General features: G+C 35.7%; 2 protein-coding genes across 5 annotated transcripts in view; one reads left to right on the top strand and one right to left on the bottom strand.

Annotated features, from left to right (window-relative positions):
• The window catches only part of si:dkeyp-23e4.3 (rho GTPase-activating protein 7), a 105,223-nt gene that overhangs the window by 23,508 nt on the left and 59,167 nt on the right, over positions 1-22,548 (top strand). The gene's annotated exons all lie outside the window — the stretch shown is intronic.
• Positions 9,531-22,256, bottom strand: LOC122845379. 3 transcript variants are annotated; one of them, XM_044141627.1, is made up of 4 exons: positions 20,408-22,256; positions 18,996-19,142; positions 18,642-18,743; positions 9,531-11,017 (listed from the first exon to the last, which is right to left on the bottom strand). In XM_044141627.1, the coding sequence occupies exons 1-4, from the start codon at positions 20,432-20,434 to the stop codon at positions 10,712-10,714; spliced, it is 582 nt and encodes a 193-aa protein (XP_043997562.1). In that variant the 5' UTR covers positions 20,435-22,256; the 3' UTR covers positions 9,531-10,711. The 3 variants fall into 3 exon arrangements, with proteins under 3 accessions (XP_043997562.1, XP_043997561.1, XP_043997563.1); XM_044141626.1 differs by lacking the exon at positions 9,531-11,017 and adding an exon at positions 16,461-17,863; XM_044141628.1 differs by lacking the exon at positions 9,531-11,017 and adding an exon at positions 16,461-17,863 and having other exon boundaries at positions 20,785-22,256.

Below are 22,548 nucleotides of genomic sequence, written 5' to 3'. Positions count from 1 at the left end.
CTCTAGTTAAAGATCTTTTTGTGATTGACTGGCTGGTGAACTGGGAGCTTCACATTTAACTCCAGAATACAGTGGATCTTCACCTAATATATCAAGATTTCCTGTCTGACATCTGAACGTTTGAGTGAAATCTATGATGGACCGTTTAGGACAAAATCTATGTTTTATCTCTCACGCACTACTAAAGACTCATACACACTCACAAAATATTAAAATTGTACATATACACTACTAAAGTATCACACACACATTAAATCTTCTCTCACACACAAATAAAAAACACTAAGATTGCACATATAAACTAATAAAATATTGCATACGCATAAGTTTTTTTTCTCTCGTACACACAAGACTAAAATTGCACATATACACTAATAAAATATAATACACACAAAGCATACAGACATAGTATTCTGAATTATAGGTCGAAAATGTATGTGTGTGAACTAACACTAGGCTGAATGAATGAATGAATTTGGATGAGACTTGTATTTGTCTGTGTGAAATACAATTTTTTTTGTATGCATGCACGTGCATTATTTTACTAGTTTATATGTGCAATCTTATTTTTTCAAAAATTGTATGCGTGTTTGACATTTTAATAATATATATGTGCAATTTTAATATTGTGTGAGTGTGTATGAGTCTTTAATAGTGTGTGAGGCAAAACATAGTTTTTGTCCTTAATGGTCCCTCACAGAAATCATGAGTAACTGGAAGTTTGTAATGCCTGGTGTATGCAGCAGCAAACCAAACACTGTGTCACTCTTCCACCACCAAGCTTGAAGTTTTCACATCTGCTTGATGTTGCAGATCCTTAACATCTAACATGCTACATAGTACATCATGCTACATCTAACATACCATTTGGATGTGTGTTTGTATTGGTGAAATAATACTTCTGTGTAATTATGGACTTCAAATAGATTTTAGTGGTGTGTGTTATAATCCTTCTCAGACTAATAAGCAGCAGGGTTTGCACCAATATAAAATAACCTCTGTATTGTTGCAATATGTTAGGTTCCTATAAATGTACTTGTTGCACTATTTTACACTTTTTGATTTCATCCCTCAGGAAGTTTTTGTTTTGCTCTGCTCTGCTTCCTCTCGCTGCATCTGCAGTATTTGTACAGTACGAGGGCCCCCTGAGGGCCGAGCAAATGCAAGGCTGACAGCACAAGCATGAAGGAAGCACGCTTTAAATATCTAAACGCACACAGAAAGGGAAAGGAAAGCATTTTCGCAGAGAAAAAAACAGCATGCCGCTGGGAGGGAGACACTGTTCCAGGCTGAGCTTGCAGTGGCACGAATAAATAAAAGTGAGGAGGACGTGGAAGAGTTTGATCCAGTGTCTGTAATGAACGGCCCAGTCCAACCGCACTCAACATGGAGTCCTGTTTTGGTAAAACAGTTTGGTTTGTTTGGTTACATTTGTTGAGTTGTGGCTTACTAAAAGGGCAGTGTTAGGATAATTATGTATTGTTATCATTCTTACATTAGTTGGTTTACTAGTTTGTTTTTCATTCATAGGTTTAATATTCACACCCCAGAAAGGAAGAGTCTGTTAAATTGTGTGAAAGACAGAACTTGCTTTTTCCTTAGACCTTGAAGCTGCAGCTGCTCTATAAATCTAGGGATACTCCTTAAAGGGCCTGTGTGTTAGTTCCTGTGTTATCTTTCTCTATCTTCTTTGAGTTATTACCTTTACATTCCTTTCTTGCTCTGTTCTGTAATAAAAAGACTTGTTCTGATGCAGAGAGTCAGAACGCATGGTGAACACCTTGGAGAAGTGGTTTGCTATGTTTTCTCCTTCTGCAGAAGCTTGGTTGAAAACTCATAAACGTTGTCTGTGGTTCTCTTTTTATGTAGGTTTAGAAAATACCTATCAGGCAGTATTATATAATTTCATACAAATAGTGCCACATTATAGCACAGTCAAGTAACTGTTACTTCATTCCTTTCATGTTTTGTACTTGAGAAATATTTTTCTGCTATCGTTAGAGGAAGTGGGGGGTTTGCGACAGAATTATTCTAATACTGGAAATTTCCTGGAAAATGCCAATATGAGAGTAAGCCAGAACAGACGGGTAAAAAACTGTGGTTTCCCGGCCAAAATGGGAGACTTGGCAGGTATGACTACTTTCAATTGTTCCAAAAATTCTCTGTATATCAAACAGGACTTGCCTTTAAATTGGGCCTCCACCTCTTTAAGAAGCTCCTGTTCTTTCTGAAATTCTGTCTTTAGTACATGATCACAACAATGCTCCTTTAACAACTGTACCAGAGCTGTGTCATCTTTTGTTTTGTTTTTTTTTTTGTGTAAAAATCTTCTAGATTAGGTGCAGTGTTTTTTAAAACTGGGCCACAACCCCCTTGGATGACACCAGAAAAATGCAAAAATAAGGAAGTTTAACTTTTTTATTTTTATATTTTTTAATCAAAATCCAATCTGTGACTTAAAAATTAGTGAGTTAAAATAAGTCATGCTAATCAGTCTGATTGGCTGTTTTTTGTTTTGTTTTTTACCATAAAGTATATTTTTCAAACATTACTAATGACTTAAAGAAATGTTACTTGCCATCTCATCTTTCTGATTGGCAAGAGTGAAATTTATTAAGCTGTTTTACTTCTCAAGGTGCAAAAATTTTCTATCAATAAAAATACCAAAGGAACCATCCTCAAAAAAAAACCTTAAGAACTCTAAACCAACTAAAATCAGAAGATATGAGGCAGCATTGATGCTAAACAAATGTAATAATTATTGGATACTGAATAAAAGGGAGAAACATATAAAGTTGAATGTTTTTAATGCATTTTGTAGCACTGAAAAGAAGATTTAAGAAGAGAAGGATTAGAGTCTGCTGAATGTAAACAAACCCAATGCAATTTTACTGTGATAAAAATAAGGTTTCATTGATCAAACTTTAAAATTTTGGTGATAAAGGAGTAATCTAGTCAAATATTATCAGACTGCCAAATAATTCTTGACTGAATTTAACAGGCCTATTTTCAGATGTCTTAATGTGCCGACACTCAAACACACACAGATACACGGTTTTCCTCTCTGAAAATCATTAAAGGTCCCAGCAGCCCTGATCAGATTTCCGACTCAGCTGAGTGTGATGACACAGATGATCTGCAGCTCAGCTCAGCACTGAGAATGCTCAGGCCTCGCCGCATGTCGCTCGTCTTACCATTGCAAAGGTTTCCTACCTGGGACAAGAAGCATTAGAGGCTAAACAGAGCATCAGGGTCAAATCCCACCGTGCTGTTCACCGAGCTCGCGATCTGAGTCTGAGAGGCTTTTCACGAGGATGTTGGATTTGGAATCTACTGAGACCAAATGTGTTGTGACATTTGCTCAGAGCCACAGAGACAAGTTTATGTTGAACAGGAATACTGGCCAAGATGTTCAGATCTTCAGGCAACAGATTTTCTATGCTTAAGTCAATGTAAGCTTTATGATTTTATTTCTAATGACGATTTCAGAGTTATGATTCATGGTGTGAAATATGAAACTTTACTACAGACATACAGGTGTCTATTTTTGGCTGAAGTTTAACATTTCATGAGCTTTTATTTACTCTTCAGTGCAGCTAAAAAAAATCTGAATGCACACCACAGTTCTAGACTATTTCCCTGCACAGAAAATAATGCACATAACGGGATTTTTCTCATTTATTAAAAGGAGGGTATATAAGTACATGCATAGGCGTAAATCCCAGGAGGTTTGGGGGATGGGGTGTTGGGGTTCGGGACCCCCCAATCTTGGAAAAGTCTAGAATTGCTCCCTCACCCCCTCAAAAAAAGAAATCATTGAAGAACTATTTGGATTTAAATAATATCAATATGAAAATGCAAAAGTAAAAACTTAATAAATCCTAAAAAAATAATAATTCATTTTTAGGTCCCCCCTTACCATTATTATTACCATTATTAATAGAATGGTTCTGTCCAAAGTGTAGGAGGAGCAACAGTTAGAGCTGCTGATGTGAGGAGCTAACTGTTAGCTGTGGCTCTGCATCACAAATAAAAACCCCTCCAGTAAATAAATTCTTACAGCAAAAGACATGAAAACATTTTATTTACTTTCACTGCTCAGTGGGAAGAAACACATTAACAATAAAAATCAGACAGCAGTTTGTTATTTCATTACTTTGACTGAATCATGATAAGTTCCCTTAATAGCAAAACTTCTACACTGCTTTCATAGACTTAAGCTTTTTTGTTAAAGGTAGCAAACATCGTATTCATATTTAACTCTTTAAGTTTTACTTAATTAGAAGAGTTTGAAACAGGAGAGGTTGAGCAAGTGGACCCAGTTCTGTGTGGGAGCCGAGAACAGAAGAGAGAACAGAAAGAAATTGATAAAAAGTTAGGCCTTTATTTCTCACTGTCTTCAACGTAGAGCCTTTAAAACCACAAAATAAAATCTGAATATGTTCTCGTGCTTTAAGTGTTACCTTTAAATTATTAACTTAAGTTATAATTTAAATAGGCCATATCTTGTATTGGGAGCCTTTTCAATAAATTAATGTTTATGAGGAATTTTATTAAGAGGAGTTACTCATTAAAACTTTTGTATTTAGAACCTTAAATTTTTGTAAAGGTGTAGAAGAGATTAGATGAGTCAGACTGAACAAAACTCATATCTAAGCAACATTACCACTTTAGTTTTACTTCTCTGCAGGCTGCTTACTGAGAATAAAACATGTTTGATGTGCGTTACTAGTCATTTTTGGCCTGCAGCTTGAATGTGGTTTAAAAAGTTTTTAAAGTTTTACGTTACATTTCAATAGAACCTCGCCGACCCCCCCAAAATTGCTCGTAAGAAATTTCCCTGTTTATGGTCCCCCCCAATAATGAGCTGGGATTTATTCACTTGAGTACATGGTCCCAAAATAACCTTCCCTGATAAATACCAATGTTGGTTGGGGTCACAGCAGAAACCGAGGTGGGAGAGTTTGATAAAAGGCACTATTATCCATAGTTCACATTTTGCACATTTTTACACTTCCATTTGGTTTTCTTTATGCTTCTAAAAACAATCCGAGCACTAGAAGAAACACTCAAGGCTTTTTTGTCATTTGTTAATGTTTTTTTGTCTGGAAAACAAGCAGAATCAAAAACCTCCCAATTGTTGAGTCACATTCAACAGGCACTGCACTGTTACAAGCGGAGCTCCAGTTACATTTGGCTGTATGTCATACAGCCATACAATGACTGTATGCACCATGCTAGACACTGACTCATCATTCAGAAACCACTTGTTGGCTGCACAGGAGGTTCCACTTCTGCTTTTCACAGATGTACGCTTGTATAACTGTGCATCTGTTTACAGCCATTTTCACGAGTGTAAAACATGAGTTGTTTTTCTATTATCCAAATATTTTGAGCTATTTATGGTTGTTCGGTGTGACATCTTGTGATTTAAATGGGATGAAATAAATCTTCCTCAGGCAGTACAAAGAAAAAATGAAACTCCTTATATGTTTTGGGCAATTACATTTTAAGAAACTCCTGCTGTAGAAGTGCTCTTCAAAATGTTTGGCATCTTAAAAATCATGGCGGCTGTGTGCTTTCAATCAATGTTCAATCTGAGTTGTTGACATTCAGAAAACAGAACCAAATTTTCCTACTGAGTGCTGAGCGTGAAGAGTGATGATTTGCAACAACAGTTTGTTTTTTATAGCAACTTGCTGCACAAACAACTCGCTGTAAAAGTGAGATTCATCTATATTGTCATTAGCGAATGGGAACAAGTTTATTTTCCCCATGTGATGCCAGCATAACACTTCTGTTGAAGGTTCATGCCAGAGTCAGTACCTGTGTTGTCTTTCCTCTTTAAGAAATTGATTTTTTATCATTTTAGATTTTTTTTCATTGTAGTAGAAGAGATGTCCATTACTGCACTCTGAAAACAGTCCACAGAGACAACTAGACACATGTCACTCATCTTGTTGCCTCAAGCTTAGAGAATAAAAGCCAACTATGCTGCAGACTGCTGCTCTTGTGTTTTTTCATGTTGGCAGTAATACATCTTTGTTACTCTCTCAATAAACATTCTATATGCTGCAGCTTTTGCTTTAAGAACCTATATGCTAATTAAAGCCAGTTATTTACAGCTTGTGAGACTTTTCTCATCCCATTCGTAGTTTAAATCAGACTAAAGATTTTCTGTTTTAGGTCATTTAAGATTTCCAAAATCATTTATTTTAGCTAAGTGCCTGAATACCTAGTAATGACTGTTTTTAATGACTTTCTGTAATAAAGTCAGAAGTTTGCCAGAGTATCCACACATTCTTAAAAAGTTTTACGTTGTTGTATATTAAACTGGGCCTGTAAATTGTCTTAAGTTTCTGGAAAGGGCAAGAATGCATTCAAAGTATTTAATCTGTACATAACAATATAACTACCATTACTATTTATGAATGGTTTCACAAATTGTAATGTATTTTAAACTACCAGGAAAAAAATCATTGACTTTCAAGAGCTTTATCTGACATATATTGACATGCATCTAAATAACAGATTTTTATGGCAGATTCAGGGTCAACAATGTATGTTCAACAATCTCAGGCGCATCATCTGCTGAATAAAATATAATTTCATGTCAAGGTAAAATCTTGATGAAGACCTGGTGCAAGACTGCTGTCAGAATGTGAAATGTTGGCAAAAAAGTCAGATTTCTGAGATCATAAAAAGATATTTAGCCGATGGCAAAATCTTTTGGCCATGACTGCAGGCATTGTTTGGTCACTGAGTTGTGGTCCTACTAGGAATCAATATGCTTCATTGTGTGAAAATAAAAGAGCTCATCTATCATTCTGATGAAAGATTAAAAGAAATTTCAAAAAATCTAAATGCTGGCACAAGGTAGGTCAGGTTAGATACAAAGTTTCTTCACGTTTTCACCTGCAGAGTTCAAATAGTCCTTGGTTGCACTTTTAGTCTCCATTAGCCGTCATCCACTGTGTCTAACTGTTGGCCCCATTTCAGTCTGTACTGATAATGGATTTTATGGCCAAACTGTTGGCTGTAGTGCTGCTAGAGGCGCGTAAACAATTAACATTTCCTCCTTCCTTTCTCTACAAGATCAGGATCTTCTATAATGAAAAAAGGCACATTATTAGGAAGCAGGTCAGGTTGAATACATGCACAAATGAGAATGCCACAAAGAAAACTAAAACATTATCACATGAACAAAAAAATCCCTTTAAGAGGCCTTTCAGTTAGAAGAACCCTTTTCTGCTTTTGCTACCGTCATTTTTGGCGTTTTTTTCTTAATATTTTAGTTTAAATTTCCCAAATTTTGTTTTGTACAGTTTCTCGCAAAAGTATTCATAACACTTAAAGTTTTTCACATTTGCTCATATTTTTGCTTGTTCTTCTTTGCCATTAGCTCAAGCTCAGTCAGATTTGATGGACAGCATCTGCGAACGTCAGACCAAATAAATTGAGGTCTGGGCTTTGACTAGGTCAGTGGTGCCCAAAGTGGGCCCAAAGGGCCGGCATCCTGCATGTTGTAGTTCTCTCCCAGGTTTATTACACCTGAATCAAATGATGGCTCATCAGAAGGTCTAAGAAGAACATTGACATGCTGAAAAGGTTGTTACTGCCACCAGGGAGAGAATACAAATCTTGCAGGATGACTTTGGGCACCTCTGGATTAGGCCATTCTAATGCATAAAATGTTTTCATCTGAACCATTTCAGCAAGCGCCCACAGTGTTTCGCTGTGATGGCAGTCATTTTTCTCACACACTGATCCCCCCAACACCATGCAGCTGAATTTTATTGTAATCAAACCATTTTGCTGTCTCTTCTTGTGATAAAATGTTTTATCAGCATTCTCTTTCTTCTTGACTTTTTTCCATAGAATCTGGTTTTTTGGTAGAGTACACAGAAAATAGTTCTGTTAACATATCCTCCAGAGCTACCATCCACCTCTAGGTCTTTTCTTTCACAGAAAAATATGTCTCAAAATTATGAGAGAAAAGTCCTTTTAATGAGAAAGCAGCTTCCACAGTGATAAAGATCTGATGTGACCACCTCAGTCCATGTGATTCTTTCTTCGCAATAGAAAAACTGTTTGCACAATCTTTTCAAAATCCTGCTAGTGAAAATTGATGTTGATGTAGGGCTGGACTATAAACCAACAATCTATATTGTGAAACATATGATCAATTTCAATACCGTAGATACTATATTAATAGATATTCATTATGTAGAATATTCACTGAATTCTGATCCAGAACGGCACAGCATTCAGGGGGATGTAGGCAGAGGAAAGGCTTTAGCTGCTCAACCTCCCACAACTAGCAAAGTAAGGGTGGTGGCATCCGCTAACTAACTCACGATCTGGTTGTCTAGCAATAACCTCATGAGTAGCAAGCAGATTCGAGTTCCCCCCAACTTCATCTACATAGCAACAACCTGCTGGGTAACCTGCACATCAGCAGTTTAAGGTTTTGCAACTGCCATGGAGTGAAAAATATTAATAAGACAGGAAAGATCACAGCAACAGTTTGGTCGTATTTCAGATATTTAAAACAAAACATAATAATTGTTGATGTCAACTGATAGGAGATGCTTTTCTCATGATGTGTTTTTGAGCCATAATGTTTAGCTTTATGCTAAACAAAATATTTCCTCATCTATAAAACTGATATCAAAGTATTGTTTCACAAGATCCTCAAAAATTTGACATTTTAAATTTATTATTTTGGGTTAAAGTTTTCATAAAATTACCACGTTTCCCTAATATTACGACTTTCCTACTTTAATATTAAGACTTTAGATTTGTACTATTTTGACTTTGTAGCATGGCTGTATTCTTATAAAATTATTAATTTTTAAAATAAATGTAAAAAATGTTCTATACAACATCCCATTGTAGAGTTGGCTTGAAATCAAAGTCCAAATAAAAAAGTAAAAATTCAATTAATTGACCAAATAAATGTAGCCCAACCCCATATAACGGGGTGGCCACTCCTGGTCCTGGAGGGCCGGTCTCCTGTAACTTTTAGATGTATCTCTACTTCAACACACCTGAGTCAAATAATGAGGTCATTGGCAGGACTCTGGAGAACTTGACTGCACTTAGGAGGTGATTCAGCTGTTGGATTCAGGTGTGTTGGACCAGGGAGACTCTAAGAGTTGCAGGACACCGGCCCTCCAGGACCAATGGTTACTTAAAAAAATTGTGGCAACAAAGTGACACGTAATATAATTGAATAGATTTTAGGTTATACAATTTTGATTAAAAAGTATTGAATATGTTAACTTAACTTAACTTTTAAAAATTAAGTACATCTTAATAGAAGCAACAGCTGAAATGTGTTGGATTTTGTAATATCAAGCCAAATGATAAGTTATATTGCCCAGAAATATTTAGTAAATCCAAGTCAATTTTACAAGGAAACCTTATTTTCATTTACTAAGTATCTGAGCAAAAATGATTTAGATTTACTAAATATCTGGGGGAAATTGATTCCTATTTACTGATAATCTAGGTGAAATTTACTTATATTTATTAATTAAATGGGTGAAATTGATTTAGATTTACTAAACATCAGCATAAAAATTATTTGGATTAAGTAAATAATATAAATGATATCAACTCATATTGTAGCACATTATTGCTTAATTCAACACATTAACACTGTTGTTCTTATTTATCTGTAGCTAAAATAATTGATAAAATTTAAGTTTTTATTTCTATCATAGGACTTTAAATCTATTCAATAATATTGAATGTCACTTTGTTGCCATAATTTTTCTGTGTCTAATTTACACAATATCCTGACCAAACTTGAGTGGCATCAAAAAACAACAAATTACAATGCATAAAACAGCAGCAGCATTTATTTGTGCAACTTTATAAAACGTGTTTATCCAGCACCCAACAAGTGCAAAATTCCAAAATACAACAATAAAACAGAGAAGGGGCAATATTTATCAGCATCAAGTCAAAAACATAGTGCCACTCTGCTCAAAGTATAGTTAACATGATTTTTTAGAACCGTCACATCAACAACAATCAACTTGGACTCAGTTAAGCTTGCTTCAACAATTTATCAATCACATAAGAGTTCCCTTTATGTTTAAGAGGCATGCAGAGCACAAAACAAGTATGCACATAAAACTTACCTGGGGAAAACATGACAAGATGTGAGAGATGGGTGAGACCTTTGAGGCACAAAAACTTCAATTTTCTTTTTTTGTATGTTTATGCTACATCTTGTCACTGTGTTGGGGCCCTTAGCTCCGTGACACTTACTTTCCTTTTCGAAAAATAAGTTGAAAGACAGAACTGAACGAAAACATATTATATAAAGTGCAAATGAAACACAACAAAGTTTTGCAGTCTGCAGATCATCACCCTTCAGTGGTGAAGCCTGCATGGACTCTCCAAAAAGGCAATAGTGGATGCTCTATGCTGTATAAAAGGGACAAGGGTTCATGTGACAGACCTGAACAGATCCAAAGCCATATAACAGGCCGTACTACCACATATGAGAACAAGGGGTCAGTCCTTAGAAAGGGTGGTTAACTGTAATGTACTGCAAGAAAAAATACACATGCAGAAATCCACTGAACTGAAAATTACCCTAATTTTAACTAACTTCACAGAGCATTTCACAAAGTTTTGCATGTTGGTTTTCACAGTGACTTGTCTATTCCCTATTGTTTAGCAAGGGTCCGTTTTCTTAAGCCAGTAGTTTATTCCTGAGGCTGTTCACTTTTGGGGAGAGCTTTGAACTATCCAGCCCGAGGAGAAGTTTCTGAAACACTTCAAATGTGTATCTGAGCTCCTTTGGATAGGCAAGATTCACAGCATACGCCAACCCAACAAGCAGGGAACAAGCCCTTGGAAAGTTACCCAGAGCAGTTAGAATTTTCACGCCGTCCACCACGATACCGATGTCTGGCTCCTCTGACGTGTTAGCTTTGATGTTGTAGATCTTCAGGCTTTGAACAGCAAGGTCCTGTGACACACTGTCTTCATCAGCATCCTGTAATAGCAAGAACATTGTGCATATCAGACAGTATAGCCAAAGGAGAAGGTTCCATTTCCAAAATTGCTTACAACTGTTTGGACAAGAAAATCTGGAGTTTGTCAGCCGTTGCTTGTAATGCACTCTATTTATGTCAGTGTTTTAGACAAATCTGAGATAACACTAAAAAAAAAACACGCACATAATTTAAAAATGAAAAAAAATATATATATATATAAATCAATCATAATATATTATATTATTATAATATAATCAATTATACAATGATGAGCTGAACAGTTACAAATATTTCTAAAAGAAGTTTCTGAAATTAAATCAATCCATTACGCTATTATTTCTTCCTGGCACTGTCTTGATGAATATCTTATTCTGCATTGCCTCAGTTTTTCTGTAAAAAGGTCTTTTTACAGAAAAAAGGCCATCCAAAGACTTAAAAAAAAATCAAGTTATGGTTAGGTAAAGCATTCTTAGGAAAAAAATTACATAAATTACTGACAAGTTTTAAATTATGCCAGTTGGTGAAATCAAATTGAGATAGCATTCTGCACTAGCACTTAAAAATTCCTTAATGGAAAATAAAAATTTAAACACACTTAACAGAGGACAATGATATAGCTTGCCAAGAATGTTGGAGGACATGGCGACCTTTGCCATGTCCTCACCCTGTCTGCCTACTGTCTCAAAAAAATACGAGCCACTAGCGCCGCAAAAAGTCTTCGGAGAAAAAAAAAAGTTGGTCTCAACTAAATTGTCGTTAATCTTGGTCAAGTAAATTATTTGGTCCAAAGCGTTGGAACTTATTTGGGTTGGCTCTTTTAAATTACATTGGGTTCAACTATAGTAAATGAGTTGAATCAACCTTAATAAATTAAATTGAACCAACACATTTGCTTTAAATTGGAATGACCATAATAAAATAAGTTGAGCCAACTCATTTGATTTAAATTAGATTAACCTTAATAAATTAAATTGACCTAACACATTTGCTTTAAATAGGAGTAACAGAATTACATGGTGCTGAAATAAAGCAAAGTAATCAGGTGGAAAACCTTTCCATGATTTTTTTTACGCTCGTCCAAAGAGGTATTTTTTTCAGTGTATTTATTCTTGCACTTTGACCATAGCCATAATTTTCTGTTTTAATCTAATCAACTTTAGATTAACTCATTAATTAATCATTTGCATCCTTACCTGTACTGAACATTGTGTTTCTTTCTACGATACACTCTTTAAATGGGATGCATAAGTTTTGTCGCAGCCTTCCAAAAACCAACATTTCCAACAAAGGTCTCTAGGGGGCGCAGAGTAAGAGACAGTAACAGCGAGCTAGCCATTCAGTAAAGTTAAGTGTAGCCATATATTTATAGCTTTCTTCTGTTACCACAGCCAGGGGCGCAACTACATATTTTTTAGGTGGATGCGAACATCTTACCGGGGCCCCCCACCCTCCCAGGACATAAACTTGTAGAAGTGAGCCAAAGAGCCTGTTAGCCTGTGTCTAGAACCTCCTATGAGCTGCAGGTCTGAGGCTTTTTGTTAGCATGTTTTCTATCATTCTTATAGCTTGATAGGAAGCCTGATCCAAACTGGCAACACACATTAATAAAATGGTAAAATAATATTGACCACAAAACACTATATATAAATTTAATGGTCCAATTAAAGTAATTTAAAAAACAGGACATTTCCTCACTTTCTAAAAAAAAACCCGGGACATCCGGGACAGGACGTGAAACACGGACATTTGGTCACCCTAATATATATATAAGCCTCCAAGGAGGCTGGAAAGTGAGCTGGCTTTGCTGTTGCCTAGCAACATTGCATACATTAGATTTTTTTCCACTGATGGAATCTGATGATGTCATAGTGTTATGATGTCATAAGAGACAGAAGCCTTGAATATCCTGCATCTGAATCAAACTGGCAGATCGCGAAGAGCAGCAGCACGGACGGTAGTTTTGCATATTGGATTTAGCGTTACATTTTCTCGTAGTTTTTGGATACGTTAGTTGGATAATAAAAATGTCGTCATTTGGTACAGATTCATTGACACTGTCTCAAATTAGACTGATGTCAAGAGATGAATTGGTTACATTGCTTGTAGATTTTCTACAACGTTTAAAAGAGAAATCTGCAATCTTGATCAAGGAAGACATACTGGAGCAGGACCTGGAAAAAGCACAAGAGCAAATTGACCTTTTAAATGAGAAAGTTGATTCGTTGACGAAAGAGTTACAGATTTCTCACAGGCACAACAAATATTTGAATAATGAAAAAATACCTAAATTAAAACTAGAGATAGAGACCTGGAGTTCTCACAGAAATCAATTGTTAGCTGAGGTGAAGTCCTATCAAAGTAAAGTAAAAGATTTGCAGAACTCTTTGAAAAACCAGGAGAGGGAATCAAACCTTCAGATTGAAAAGATCCTAGAAGAAAAAAGGCAAGTGACGTCACAATTCGCGGCATATAGATGTAAGACCGAAAAGAATGAACATGAAATTAAAAAACTTGAGATCGAATTGTCCAAGAAGGTCAACGACATTGGCTTGAAGAACAACGAAATTCAGAAAGAGAAAGAAAAGACCAAACTTCTTGAGACCACTATCAGAGAACTAGAAAAGAAATTGATAGAGCAAGAAAATGAAAACAAAAATCTGACGAAGAAACTGGCAAAAACTCCAAGGGAGGAAGCCATTGAAAGGACAAGGATCGCGTTTGAAGCAAGACTTGATTTTGACGCCTTCGCTAAGGAAAAGCAGCGAAGCAGGATGTTACAGGAATCGCTCACAAAAAAAGATCGGCAGCTCAATGAGCTCTTGGAGGAGCAGGCAAAGAGACGACCCTCGCCCTCCAAGGTAAAGACAGAGGCTGAAATAGAAAAAAAAAGGTTTGAACCAACTGCGGCGGATTGGAGACAGGTTAAAAGAGACAACGTGGCTTTAAATGCCGAGATAAAAGTCCATATGGAGAACAGACAGAAAGATCAACATCAAATAAAACAACTAACCGAGCAATTGTCAGACGTCAAAAGAGAGATGCTGTTCAAGAGAATTGAACAAGAGGATTTGAAGAAATCCATAAATAAGAAAAAAGAAGACATTGCTGTGGTGAGACCAGATGTTGAAAATAACATAAAGGCACCAATTGAAAATAGTGAAATTAGATATTTACCACCAGTTGTTTCCAACCTCGAGCCACCCAAACCAAAGTTATCTTCCAATCGAAGAACTTTGCGTTTGGGTGAAGGCAAGTTATTGCCAGATTTTAAAGACAATTTAACTACACAGCGTAAGCCACAACCCCCTAGCCAAGGAAAGCCTGGAAGACCTCCATTTATAGCGGGAGGCAGGACGGGGTGGAAAATCTAACTGGAAAGAAAATAGCGGTCAACCTGGTGGGAGAGGAGAACGTTAAAGTTCCCTCATTAGAGGTTGAAGGCAACAAAATATCGTGAGATGCGTTTGTGAACGTCGCATACAAGAGGCGTATACACCTTGGGGCTGGGCTTTAACCCATGGAGCCCAGCAGGGCACAGCCGAAGAGGAGACAGGATTCCCTAGCAGAAGGTGGGGACCTTGGTGATCTGATCCTGGGCTACAGATGCTCCCTGTACTTCCAGAGTCTGGTCCTCATTGCAGGCAGCAACTCGGGCTCGTTTCCAGTGAGAGCTGGATCCGCCAAGGCTGTTTGTCACTAATTCTATTCAATACTTTTATTGACAGAATTTGTAGGCACAGCCAAGGCGTTGAGGGGATCCGATTTGGTGGCCTTAGGATCGCATCTCTGCTTTTTGCAGAAGATGTGGTCCTACTGCCTTCATCAGGTCGTGATCTGCAGCTTTCACTGGAGCGATTCGCAGCCGAGTGTGAAGCGGCTGGGATGAGGATCAGTGCCTCCAAATCCGAGGCCATGGTTTCGGATTTGGAGACCATCTGGTCAGGGTGCCTCCTGGACGCCTCCCTGGTGAGGTGTTTCAGGCACATCCCACCGGGAGAAGGCCAAGGGGAAGACCCAGGACAGCTGACCTGGGAACTCCTGGACCAAGTGGCTGTACCCCTGTGACCTGAAGTGAGTGAGTGGGTGGGTGGGTGGGTGGGTGGTTGGATGGATGGATGGATGGATGGATGGATGGATGGACAGTTCGTATACGCCTCTTGTATTAACTAATAACGTTTAGACTTTTATTTATTCTCGCTGTTTGGCCATAGCCATAATTTTCTGCGTTAATCTAATCAACTTTAGATTAACTCATTAATTAATAACTTGCGTTCCTCCCTCTCCTGGACATTGTGTTTTTTCTACAAAACACTTATTAAACTCAATACATAGGTTTTCTCCGGGTGCTCCGGTTTTTCCTACCGTCGGGAAAAAAGTGATTAGGCTAATTGGTTTCTTTTAAATTTATCTTAGTTTCTCGCTCATTAACTGTTAGAGATGCAAAGAATATGAACTTTTAACTTATGCGATGTGAAGCAAAAGAAGATGGATGGATGGATGGATGGATGGATGGATGGATGGATGGATGGATGGATGGATGGACGGACAGTTCCTATACGCCTCTTGTATTTACTAATAACATCCGCTTTTACACTGTAAAAAACGAACTTAGGGGGTTATCAGATTAACAAAAGAATATCATGTACTTTTAACTAAAGCATTTCATGTTTCAAACAAAATCGTGACACAATCATGTTGGATAAACAAGAAATTCAACAACTTCACGTTTATGAAATGTAATCATGTTGAGATAACATGATTCATTATAGTCAGACTGATATAGTGCTGAAGACGAGTGAGTTCACGCGAGACAATCGTTTTTGTCTCAACTTGAATCATGTTATTTAAGTTGAGACAAAAACGATTGTCTCACGTGAACTCACTCGTCTGATTGAATGTGATTCAATTTAGTCAGATTCATTTCCCTCCGAAGAGGGTCTAGCGAGATCAGGGGATCACGAGAGATTATACGACATAAGTGTTTTGTGCCTGGGAAAACTTCAAAGTGGTTTTAGTTACACATTAAACTATAGATATTTGTTTTCATCTGCAGGGCAGAGAAAACAAATATCTGCACTGTTCTGTATCAGTCCATTTAAGAACTGTAAAAAAAAGTTCTCAAAGACATTTTTTTTTTAAAGTCAAAAAAAGTCTTTGACTTAAAAAAATGTCTTTGAATTAACGTAATTAAATCATGAAAAGGATTTCCACACGATTAAATAGCTTTCTTTCAGCATGAAGCATCCCTTACAAAAAATCCCATGAAAATCACATGTGAATCACATGTGATGCACATGTGATTCACACAAATTTTACATGTGAATGATGTGAATCACATGTGACAGCACATGAATACGTGTGATTTTGGAACGTTTCGTGGTAAAATCACATGTGATTCACACATTTCCACATGTGAATTACATGTGGAAATGTGTGAATCACATGTGGAAATGTGTGAATCACATGTGATTTTCATGGGATTTTTTTGTAAGGGATGTTTGTTGAGCCAACTTAGTTTTCATGAGTTGGATCAACTTAATAAGTAGTGTGAAGGTATCACTGTAACACACTGAGAAAAATTTGACCAATGGTTACTTAAAAAAATTGTGGCAACAAAGTTACACGTAATATAATTGAATAGATTTTAGGTTATACAATTTTGATTAAAAAGTATTGAATATGTTAACTTAACTTAACTTTAAAAAATTAAGTACATCTTAATAAAAGCAACAGCTGAAATGTGTTGGATTTAGTAATATCAAGCCAAATGATAAGTTATATTGCCCAGAAATATTTAGTAAATCCAAGTCAATTTTACAAGGAAAACCTATTTTTATTTACTAAGTATCTGAGCAAAAATGATTTAGATTTACTAAATATCTGGGGGAAATTGATTCCTATTTACTGATAATCTAGGTGAAATTAACTTATATTTATTAATTAAATGGGTGAAATTGATTTAGATTTACTAAACATCAGCATAAAAATTATTTGGATTAAGTAAATAATATAAGTGATATCAACTCATATTGTAGCACATTATTGCTTAATTCAACACATTAACGCTGTTGTTCTTATTTATCTGTAGCTAAAATAATTGATAAATTTAAAGTTTTTAAACTTTAAATTTAAAAACTTTTAAATTTTTAAATTTAAAAGTTTAAAAATCTATTCAATAATATTGAATGTCACTTTGTTGCCATAATTTTTCTGTGTCTAATTTACACAATATCCTGACCAAACTTGAGTGGCATCAAAAAACAACAAATTACAATACATAAAACAGCAGCAGCATTTATTTGTGCAACTTTATAAAACGTGTTTATCCAGCACCCAACAAGTGCAAAATTCCAAAATACAACAATAAAACAGAGAAGGGGCAATATTTATCAGCATCAAGTCAAAAACATAGTGCCACTCTGCTCAAAGTATAGTTAACATGATTTTTTAGAACCATCACATCAACAACAATCAACTTGGACTCAGTTAAGCTTGCTTCAACAATTTATCAATCACATAAGAGTTCCCTTTATGTTTAAGAGGCATGCAGAGCACAAAACAAGTATGCACATAAAACTTACCTGGGGAAAACATGACAAGATGTGAGAGAGTTTCTGAAACACTTCAAATGTGTATCTGAGCTCCTTTGGATAGGCAAGATTCACAGCATTCGCCAACCCAACAAGCAGGGAGTAAGTCCTTGGAAAGTTACCCAGAGCAGTTAGAATTTTCACGCCGTCCACCACGATACCGATGTCTGGATCCTCTGACGTGTTAGCTTTGATGTTGTAGATCTTCAGGTTTTCAACAGCAAGGTCCTGTGACACACTGTCTTCATCAGCATCCTGTAATAGCAAGAACATTGTGCATATCAGACAGTATAACCAAAGGAGAAGGTTCCATTTCCAAAATTGCTTACAACTGTTTGGACAAGAAAATCTGGAGTTTGTCAGCCGTTGCTTGTAATGCACTCTATTTATGTCAGTGTTTTATACAAATCTGAGATAACACAAAAAAAAAAAAAAAAAAAAAAAAAAAAAAAAAAAACGCACATAATTTAAAAATGAAAATATATATATATATATATATATATATATATATATATATATATAAATCAATCATAATAATATGTTATATTATTATAATATAATCAATTATACAATGATGAGCTGAACAGTTACAAATATTTCTAAAAGAAGTTTCTGAAATTAAATCAATCCATTACGCTATTATTTCTTCCTGGCACTGTCTTGATGAATATCTTATTCTGCATTGCCTCAGTCTTTCTGTAAAAAGGTCTTTATTGCAAAGACTTAAAAAAAAATCAAGTTATGGTTAGGTAAAGAATTCTTAGGAAAAAAATTACATAAATTACTGTCAAGTTTTAAATTATGTCAGTTGGTGAAATCAAATTGAGATAGCATTCTGCACTAGCACTTAAAAATTCCTTAATGGAAAATAAAAATTTAAACACACTTAACAGAGGACAATGATATAGCTTGCCAAGAACTACTGGGAGAAATACAGTTATGACTATTTTGTGATTAGACTTTCCAACGAATACCAAGTAGAAGAGATGAGAGAAATCAGCTACTTTATATTTTAACATCTACTTCAACTTACATCGTACTCTTTTAAGAGTTGATCTGTAGATTCCCCAAGGTACAGCATCAAACATCGAATGATAACATCTCTGGTCATGTTGATGTCAGGATTGCTTGGAGTCTGAAACGAAAAAAATAAACACCAGGTGGTTTATATTACTGTTAATAAACTCAAGGATCCTTCCTGTGCCGTCTTGGGGACCAGTGTAATAAAACACTACTGAAACAAATTCTCATGCGATTATTTCATATTCCATTTAAAAAGAGAATCACAGGCTAACCTCCAGTAAATTTAAGTAATGATATTCCAGAAGTTTAAACACAAAATTTTGAGAATAAAATGTTAGCAACCATAATGCTCAATGAAGGATACCTTGAGTAGGATAGCCTGCAGTCTCAATCCCATGCTTCCGCCCTTGGAGTGGAAGAGGTTCAGAAGTCGAGGAGTATATTCATCCAGTTTGGACATGAACTTTGATTCAAGATGCACCATTGTGATTCTGTGAAACTCATCCTGGATCTGAAAGACAAATCATGAAACCAGTTTTAAAGCCTCAAATATTACAAACATACATACTGTTCTTATGACATTTTTCAAAAGCAAGACGATGGATCAAATTTGATCTATAAAATAGATGACAGTAACGTAACACATTTTGTATCAAATAGGTCTGCCAAGTCTCTCATGATGGCATGGTCAACAATGCTCTTATTTAACTTCAATGTTGAATCAAGTATATCTCTAACAACTTCAACAGATGCTGAAGATGAAATGAACTGAAGGTCTTCAACTAGGGCATCAATGCACTTCACTGAGGCATTATAGACACTTTCTAGCTTCAGCAGAAGTAAACCGAGGAGGTACAATATTTCTTAAATCTTAAAAAATTATTTTAAATGAAATGTTCTGCTGCAAAGATGTCCTGGCCTACATATCATAATCTATAGACTTAAAAAAAAAACATCCGTTACACATCCCTGCAAGAATCGCGCCATAATCATCTTAATTTTTTCAATGAAAATAAGAAAACAATTATACAAAAATATATTTCCCTCAGAAATTGCATCTGTAATGTCACTGAAAAGATCATCACAATTAAGTATTTTTTTCAAAATCATCCAGCTCTTTAATATACCAACTATGGATGAATATCTCATCCAATCCCACTTCAAAAAATGAACTATCGTTTTAAGATGTTAGACAAAAATATGAAACAGATTTTAAGGTAATGTGCACATCAACAAATGCCAAACAATAAATATTAAAATCAAAGATGCCCAAAACGGACTAACGAAACATTTCTCTCACTCGCTCTGTGGCAGATCAGTCAGTACACGCAGCTCTACGTACTGATTTCAACCCAACATTCACAGACGCATCTCACTGTAACTGTTTATCTGTCAGTGTGAGCTGCAACCACAGTTTGAAAGCATAACGTTTTCCGAGAAAACAAGAAAAACGAGGAAGCCGTTTGTGCCATCTGGATGTAACTAACGTAACGTTAATGGAGAGCCTCAGTGAGAGCCGGTGAACTTGGGTTTAGCAAAACATCAGCCATTGTGCTCAAAACACAATAATAGACGTTCGATGAAAATAACGCCAAATTAAAAGAAGAAAAAAGAAACAGCCACTTTGTCTCAATGCAAAACGGCAGATTTTTCTTCCGAAATGTGTAACGTTATAAAAACTGATTAGAAATCTGCTTTTAACTTGAGTACATTTTAATTGTAAAAACTAAATGCAGTAACTTTAAACGAAACTCCTAAGTTGATTAGCCTTCTCACCGTTGAAAACAACGTCTGTTCCGCCATTATGGTGCCCAAACATGCTAGCTAGCTTGTTAAGGTGGGGGAGGGGGGTTTGGGCTGAGGCCAAAAAACTAAATTAAATAAAAGAGTAGCTTGTATTCTACGGCCACTATATAACGGTATTACGTTAGTCACATTAAATTGTGACATTGAGACTACTTTTTCAATCATTGCAATGCATTTAGTCAAATCAAAGATGACGTAGACTGAATTCGAATCCTTCACACTATAACTTAATTGACTTGCTGTACAGTAAAGTTGCCATGTTTGGTAATTTGCAGTAACTGAAGACAATGTTTAACTGCTACAGACACTTGAATTGTTTAACTAAGAACAATTAAAACATGTCTTACCTTTAAGCAAACGGTAGTCCATGAAATGCCAAGCAGACTCGATGTTCCTGTGATGAAAATGCCTTGGGCGGGAAAAATTAAGGGCTCCCAATGAGTAAAATTTATCAATTTTCTGCACTTTTGACTTTACCAATGAAAATAAATAAATTCTACTTATTGTTTTTCTGCTGATTTTATTTAAAATAATACAGAGTAAAATGCAATTAAAAAAGTAAGCAAATTTGGTTAATTCAGCTCAGTGAGATTCCAAACTGCACAAAGTCTTTTTTATTATGTATAGTTTGCTCTTATTTATTTAGTAAATATTAATTAATCCTGATCACAGTTTTTTCAGTGTGCTATATGATATATATAAGGTAGTAGTCATAATGTTTGGCAACAGAATCATGGATAAATATGTAACAGCAGCAATATCATCTCCATATTCAGTCTCTGACTGATGTATCGTCAGGTGACGCCCATCCATTGTTCTCACTCATCAGGTGTCAATCTCTCCTCCCACCATTCGTTCATCTTTGCCACCACAGCTTTTTCTCGTCTTCGGTGCCGTTGCTTTCCTATGGCCTCTCAGCTCATAACTTTAATGTCATGATCTTTTGCAACAAATGATTTTCAATAGCTGAAGGTGGCCTGACCTTTCTGTCAAAGCCTTCGTTCTGAAGTGAAGGCAACTTCTGAGAATTGGCCCCTGGCTTCAGTCTCTGGTGGTACCTGGATTCTGAGTTTATGCTAAATATCTGGAAATTGGCAGAGTTTATGAAGGGAACTATAACAAGGTGCAAAAGAAAGTTGAAGCCGCTTATCTTTAAGATTTGGAAAGGAAGAGTTTGAAGTTGTTTTGAGATTTCAGCTTTGACTGTGACAGAGCAAACTATTGGTACTAAGGCAGCCATTGTTTTACAGACATAAATGAATACTTTTTGCTCCTTTTCATGGTTTGTATTACTAGTTTCATAAACTATTCATATTTATTACTGTGTGAATGAAAAAAATGGAAATAATGCGTACTTTAATTAAGCTTCCTGAGATTTTAGCATTTTTATGATTATTTACCCATCAGGTTCATAAAAAATACATTGTTATTATTAAGACTTGTGTTTATGCATGTGAAATGGAAGTAAGTATGGTGAAAATGGCAATTCACATGTAAAATATGGGGTACAAATTAGCAAAGTGGCAAGTTATCACAGAGACTGAAACGTTCTTTAACAAACAAGACCATAACAATATGGCAGTTTTATTTAACCTTCAAACTACACTTCAATAAAAAAAAATCTAAATATTTACAGTAGAACCTCCCACCACAAATGCAGTCTGTTCCACCAGGGTTGTAGCTTAAGAATTTGTATTGGAAAAAAACGTTTTCTCATGCAAAATAATAAAAATTAAAATAATTTGTTCCAGCCACACTTCAAATTATTCATTTTCAGTTTAATAGTCAATAACATTTAATCAGAGCACTGGTAGAAGAACTGTATGGTGAAATAATAACATAATAAAGGAACAATTAATAGTATTTCACCTTAAACCACTTGTTTGATATTGTCTAGGTATAATAGACAATCTCAATTTCTAAAAGAAAAATGTTTTATCATTATTATTCAGGTCTTAGAGATGCGCTGATATAAACATTTGGTCCAATATCAATATTTTATATTGATGTTGGCCAATAACAGATATTATATATTGTGCATCCATAGAAAGACAAAGTACTTTCAAGCATAAAAATGCTAAATGAATGGTACTTTGACTTATTCTCATCAC

The sequence above is a fragment of the Gambusia affinis genome, linkage group LG15 (genome assembly GCF_019740435.1).
Source record: "Gambusia affinis linkage group LG15, SWU_Gaff_1.0, whole genome shotgun sequence".
Lineage (NCBI taxonomy): Eukaryota > Metazoa > Chordata > Actinopteri > Cyprinodontiformes > Poeciliidae > Gambusia > Gambusia affinis.
The sequence above is the reverse complement of the archived record's forward strand: the minus strand, read 5'-3'. Positions and strand labels throughout refer to the sequence as shown.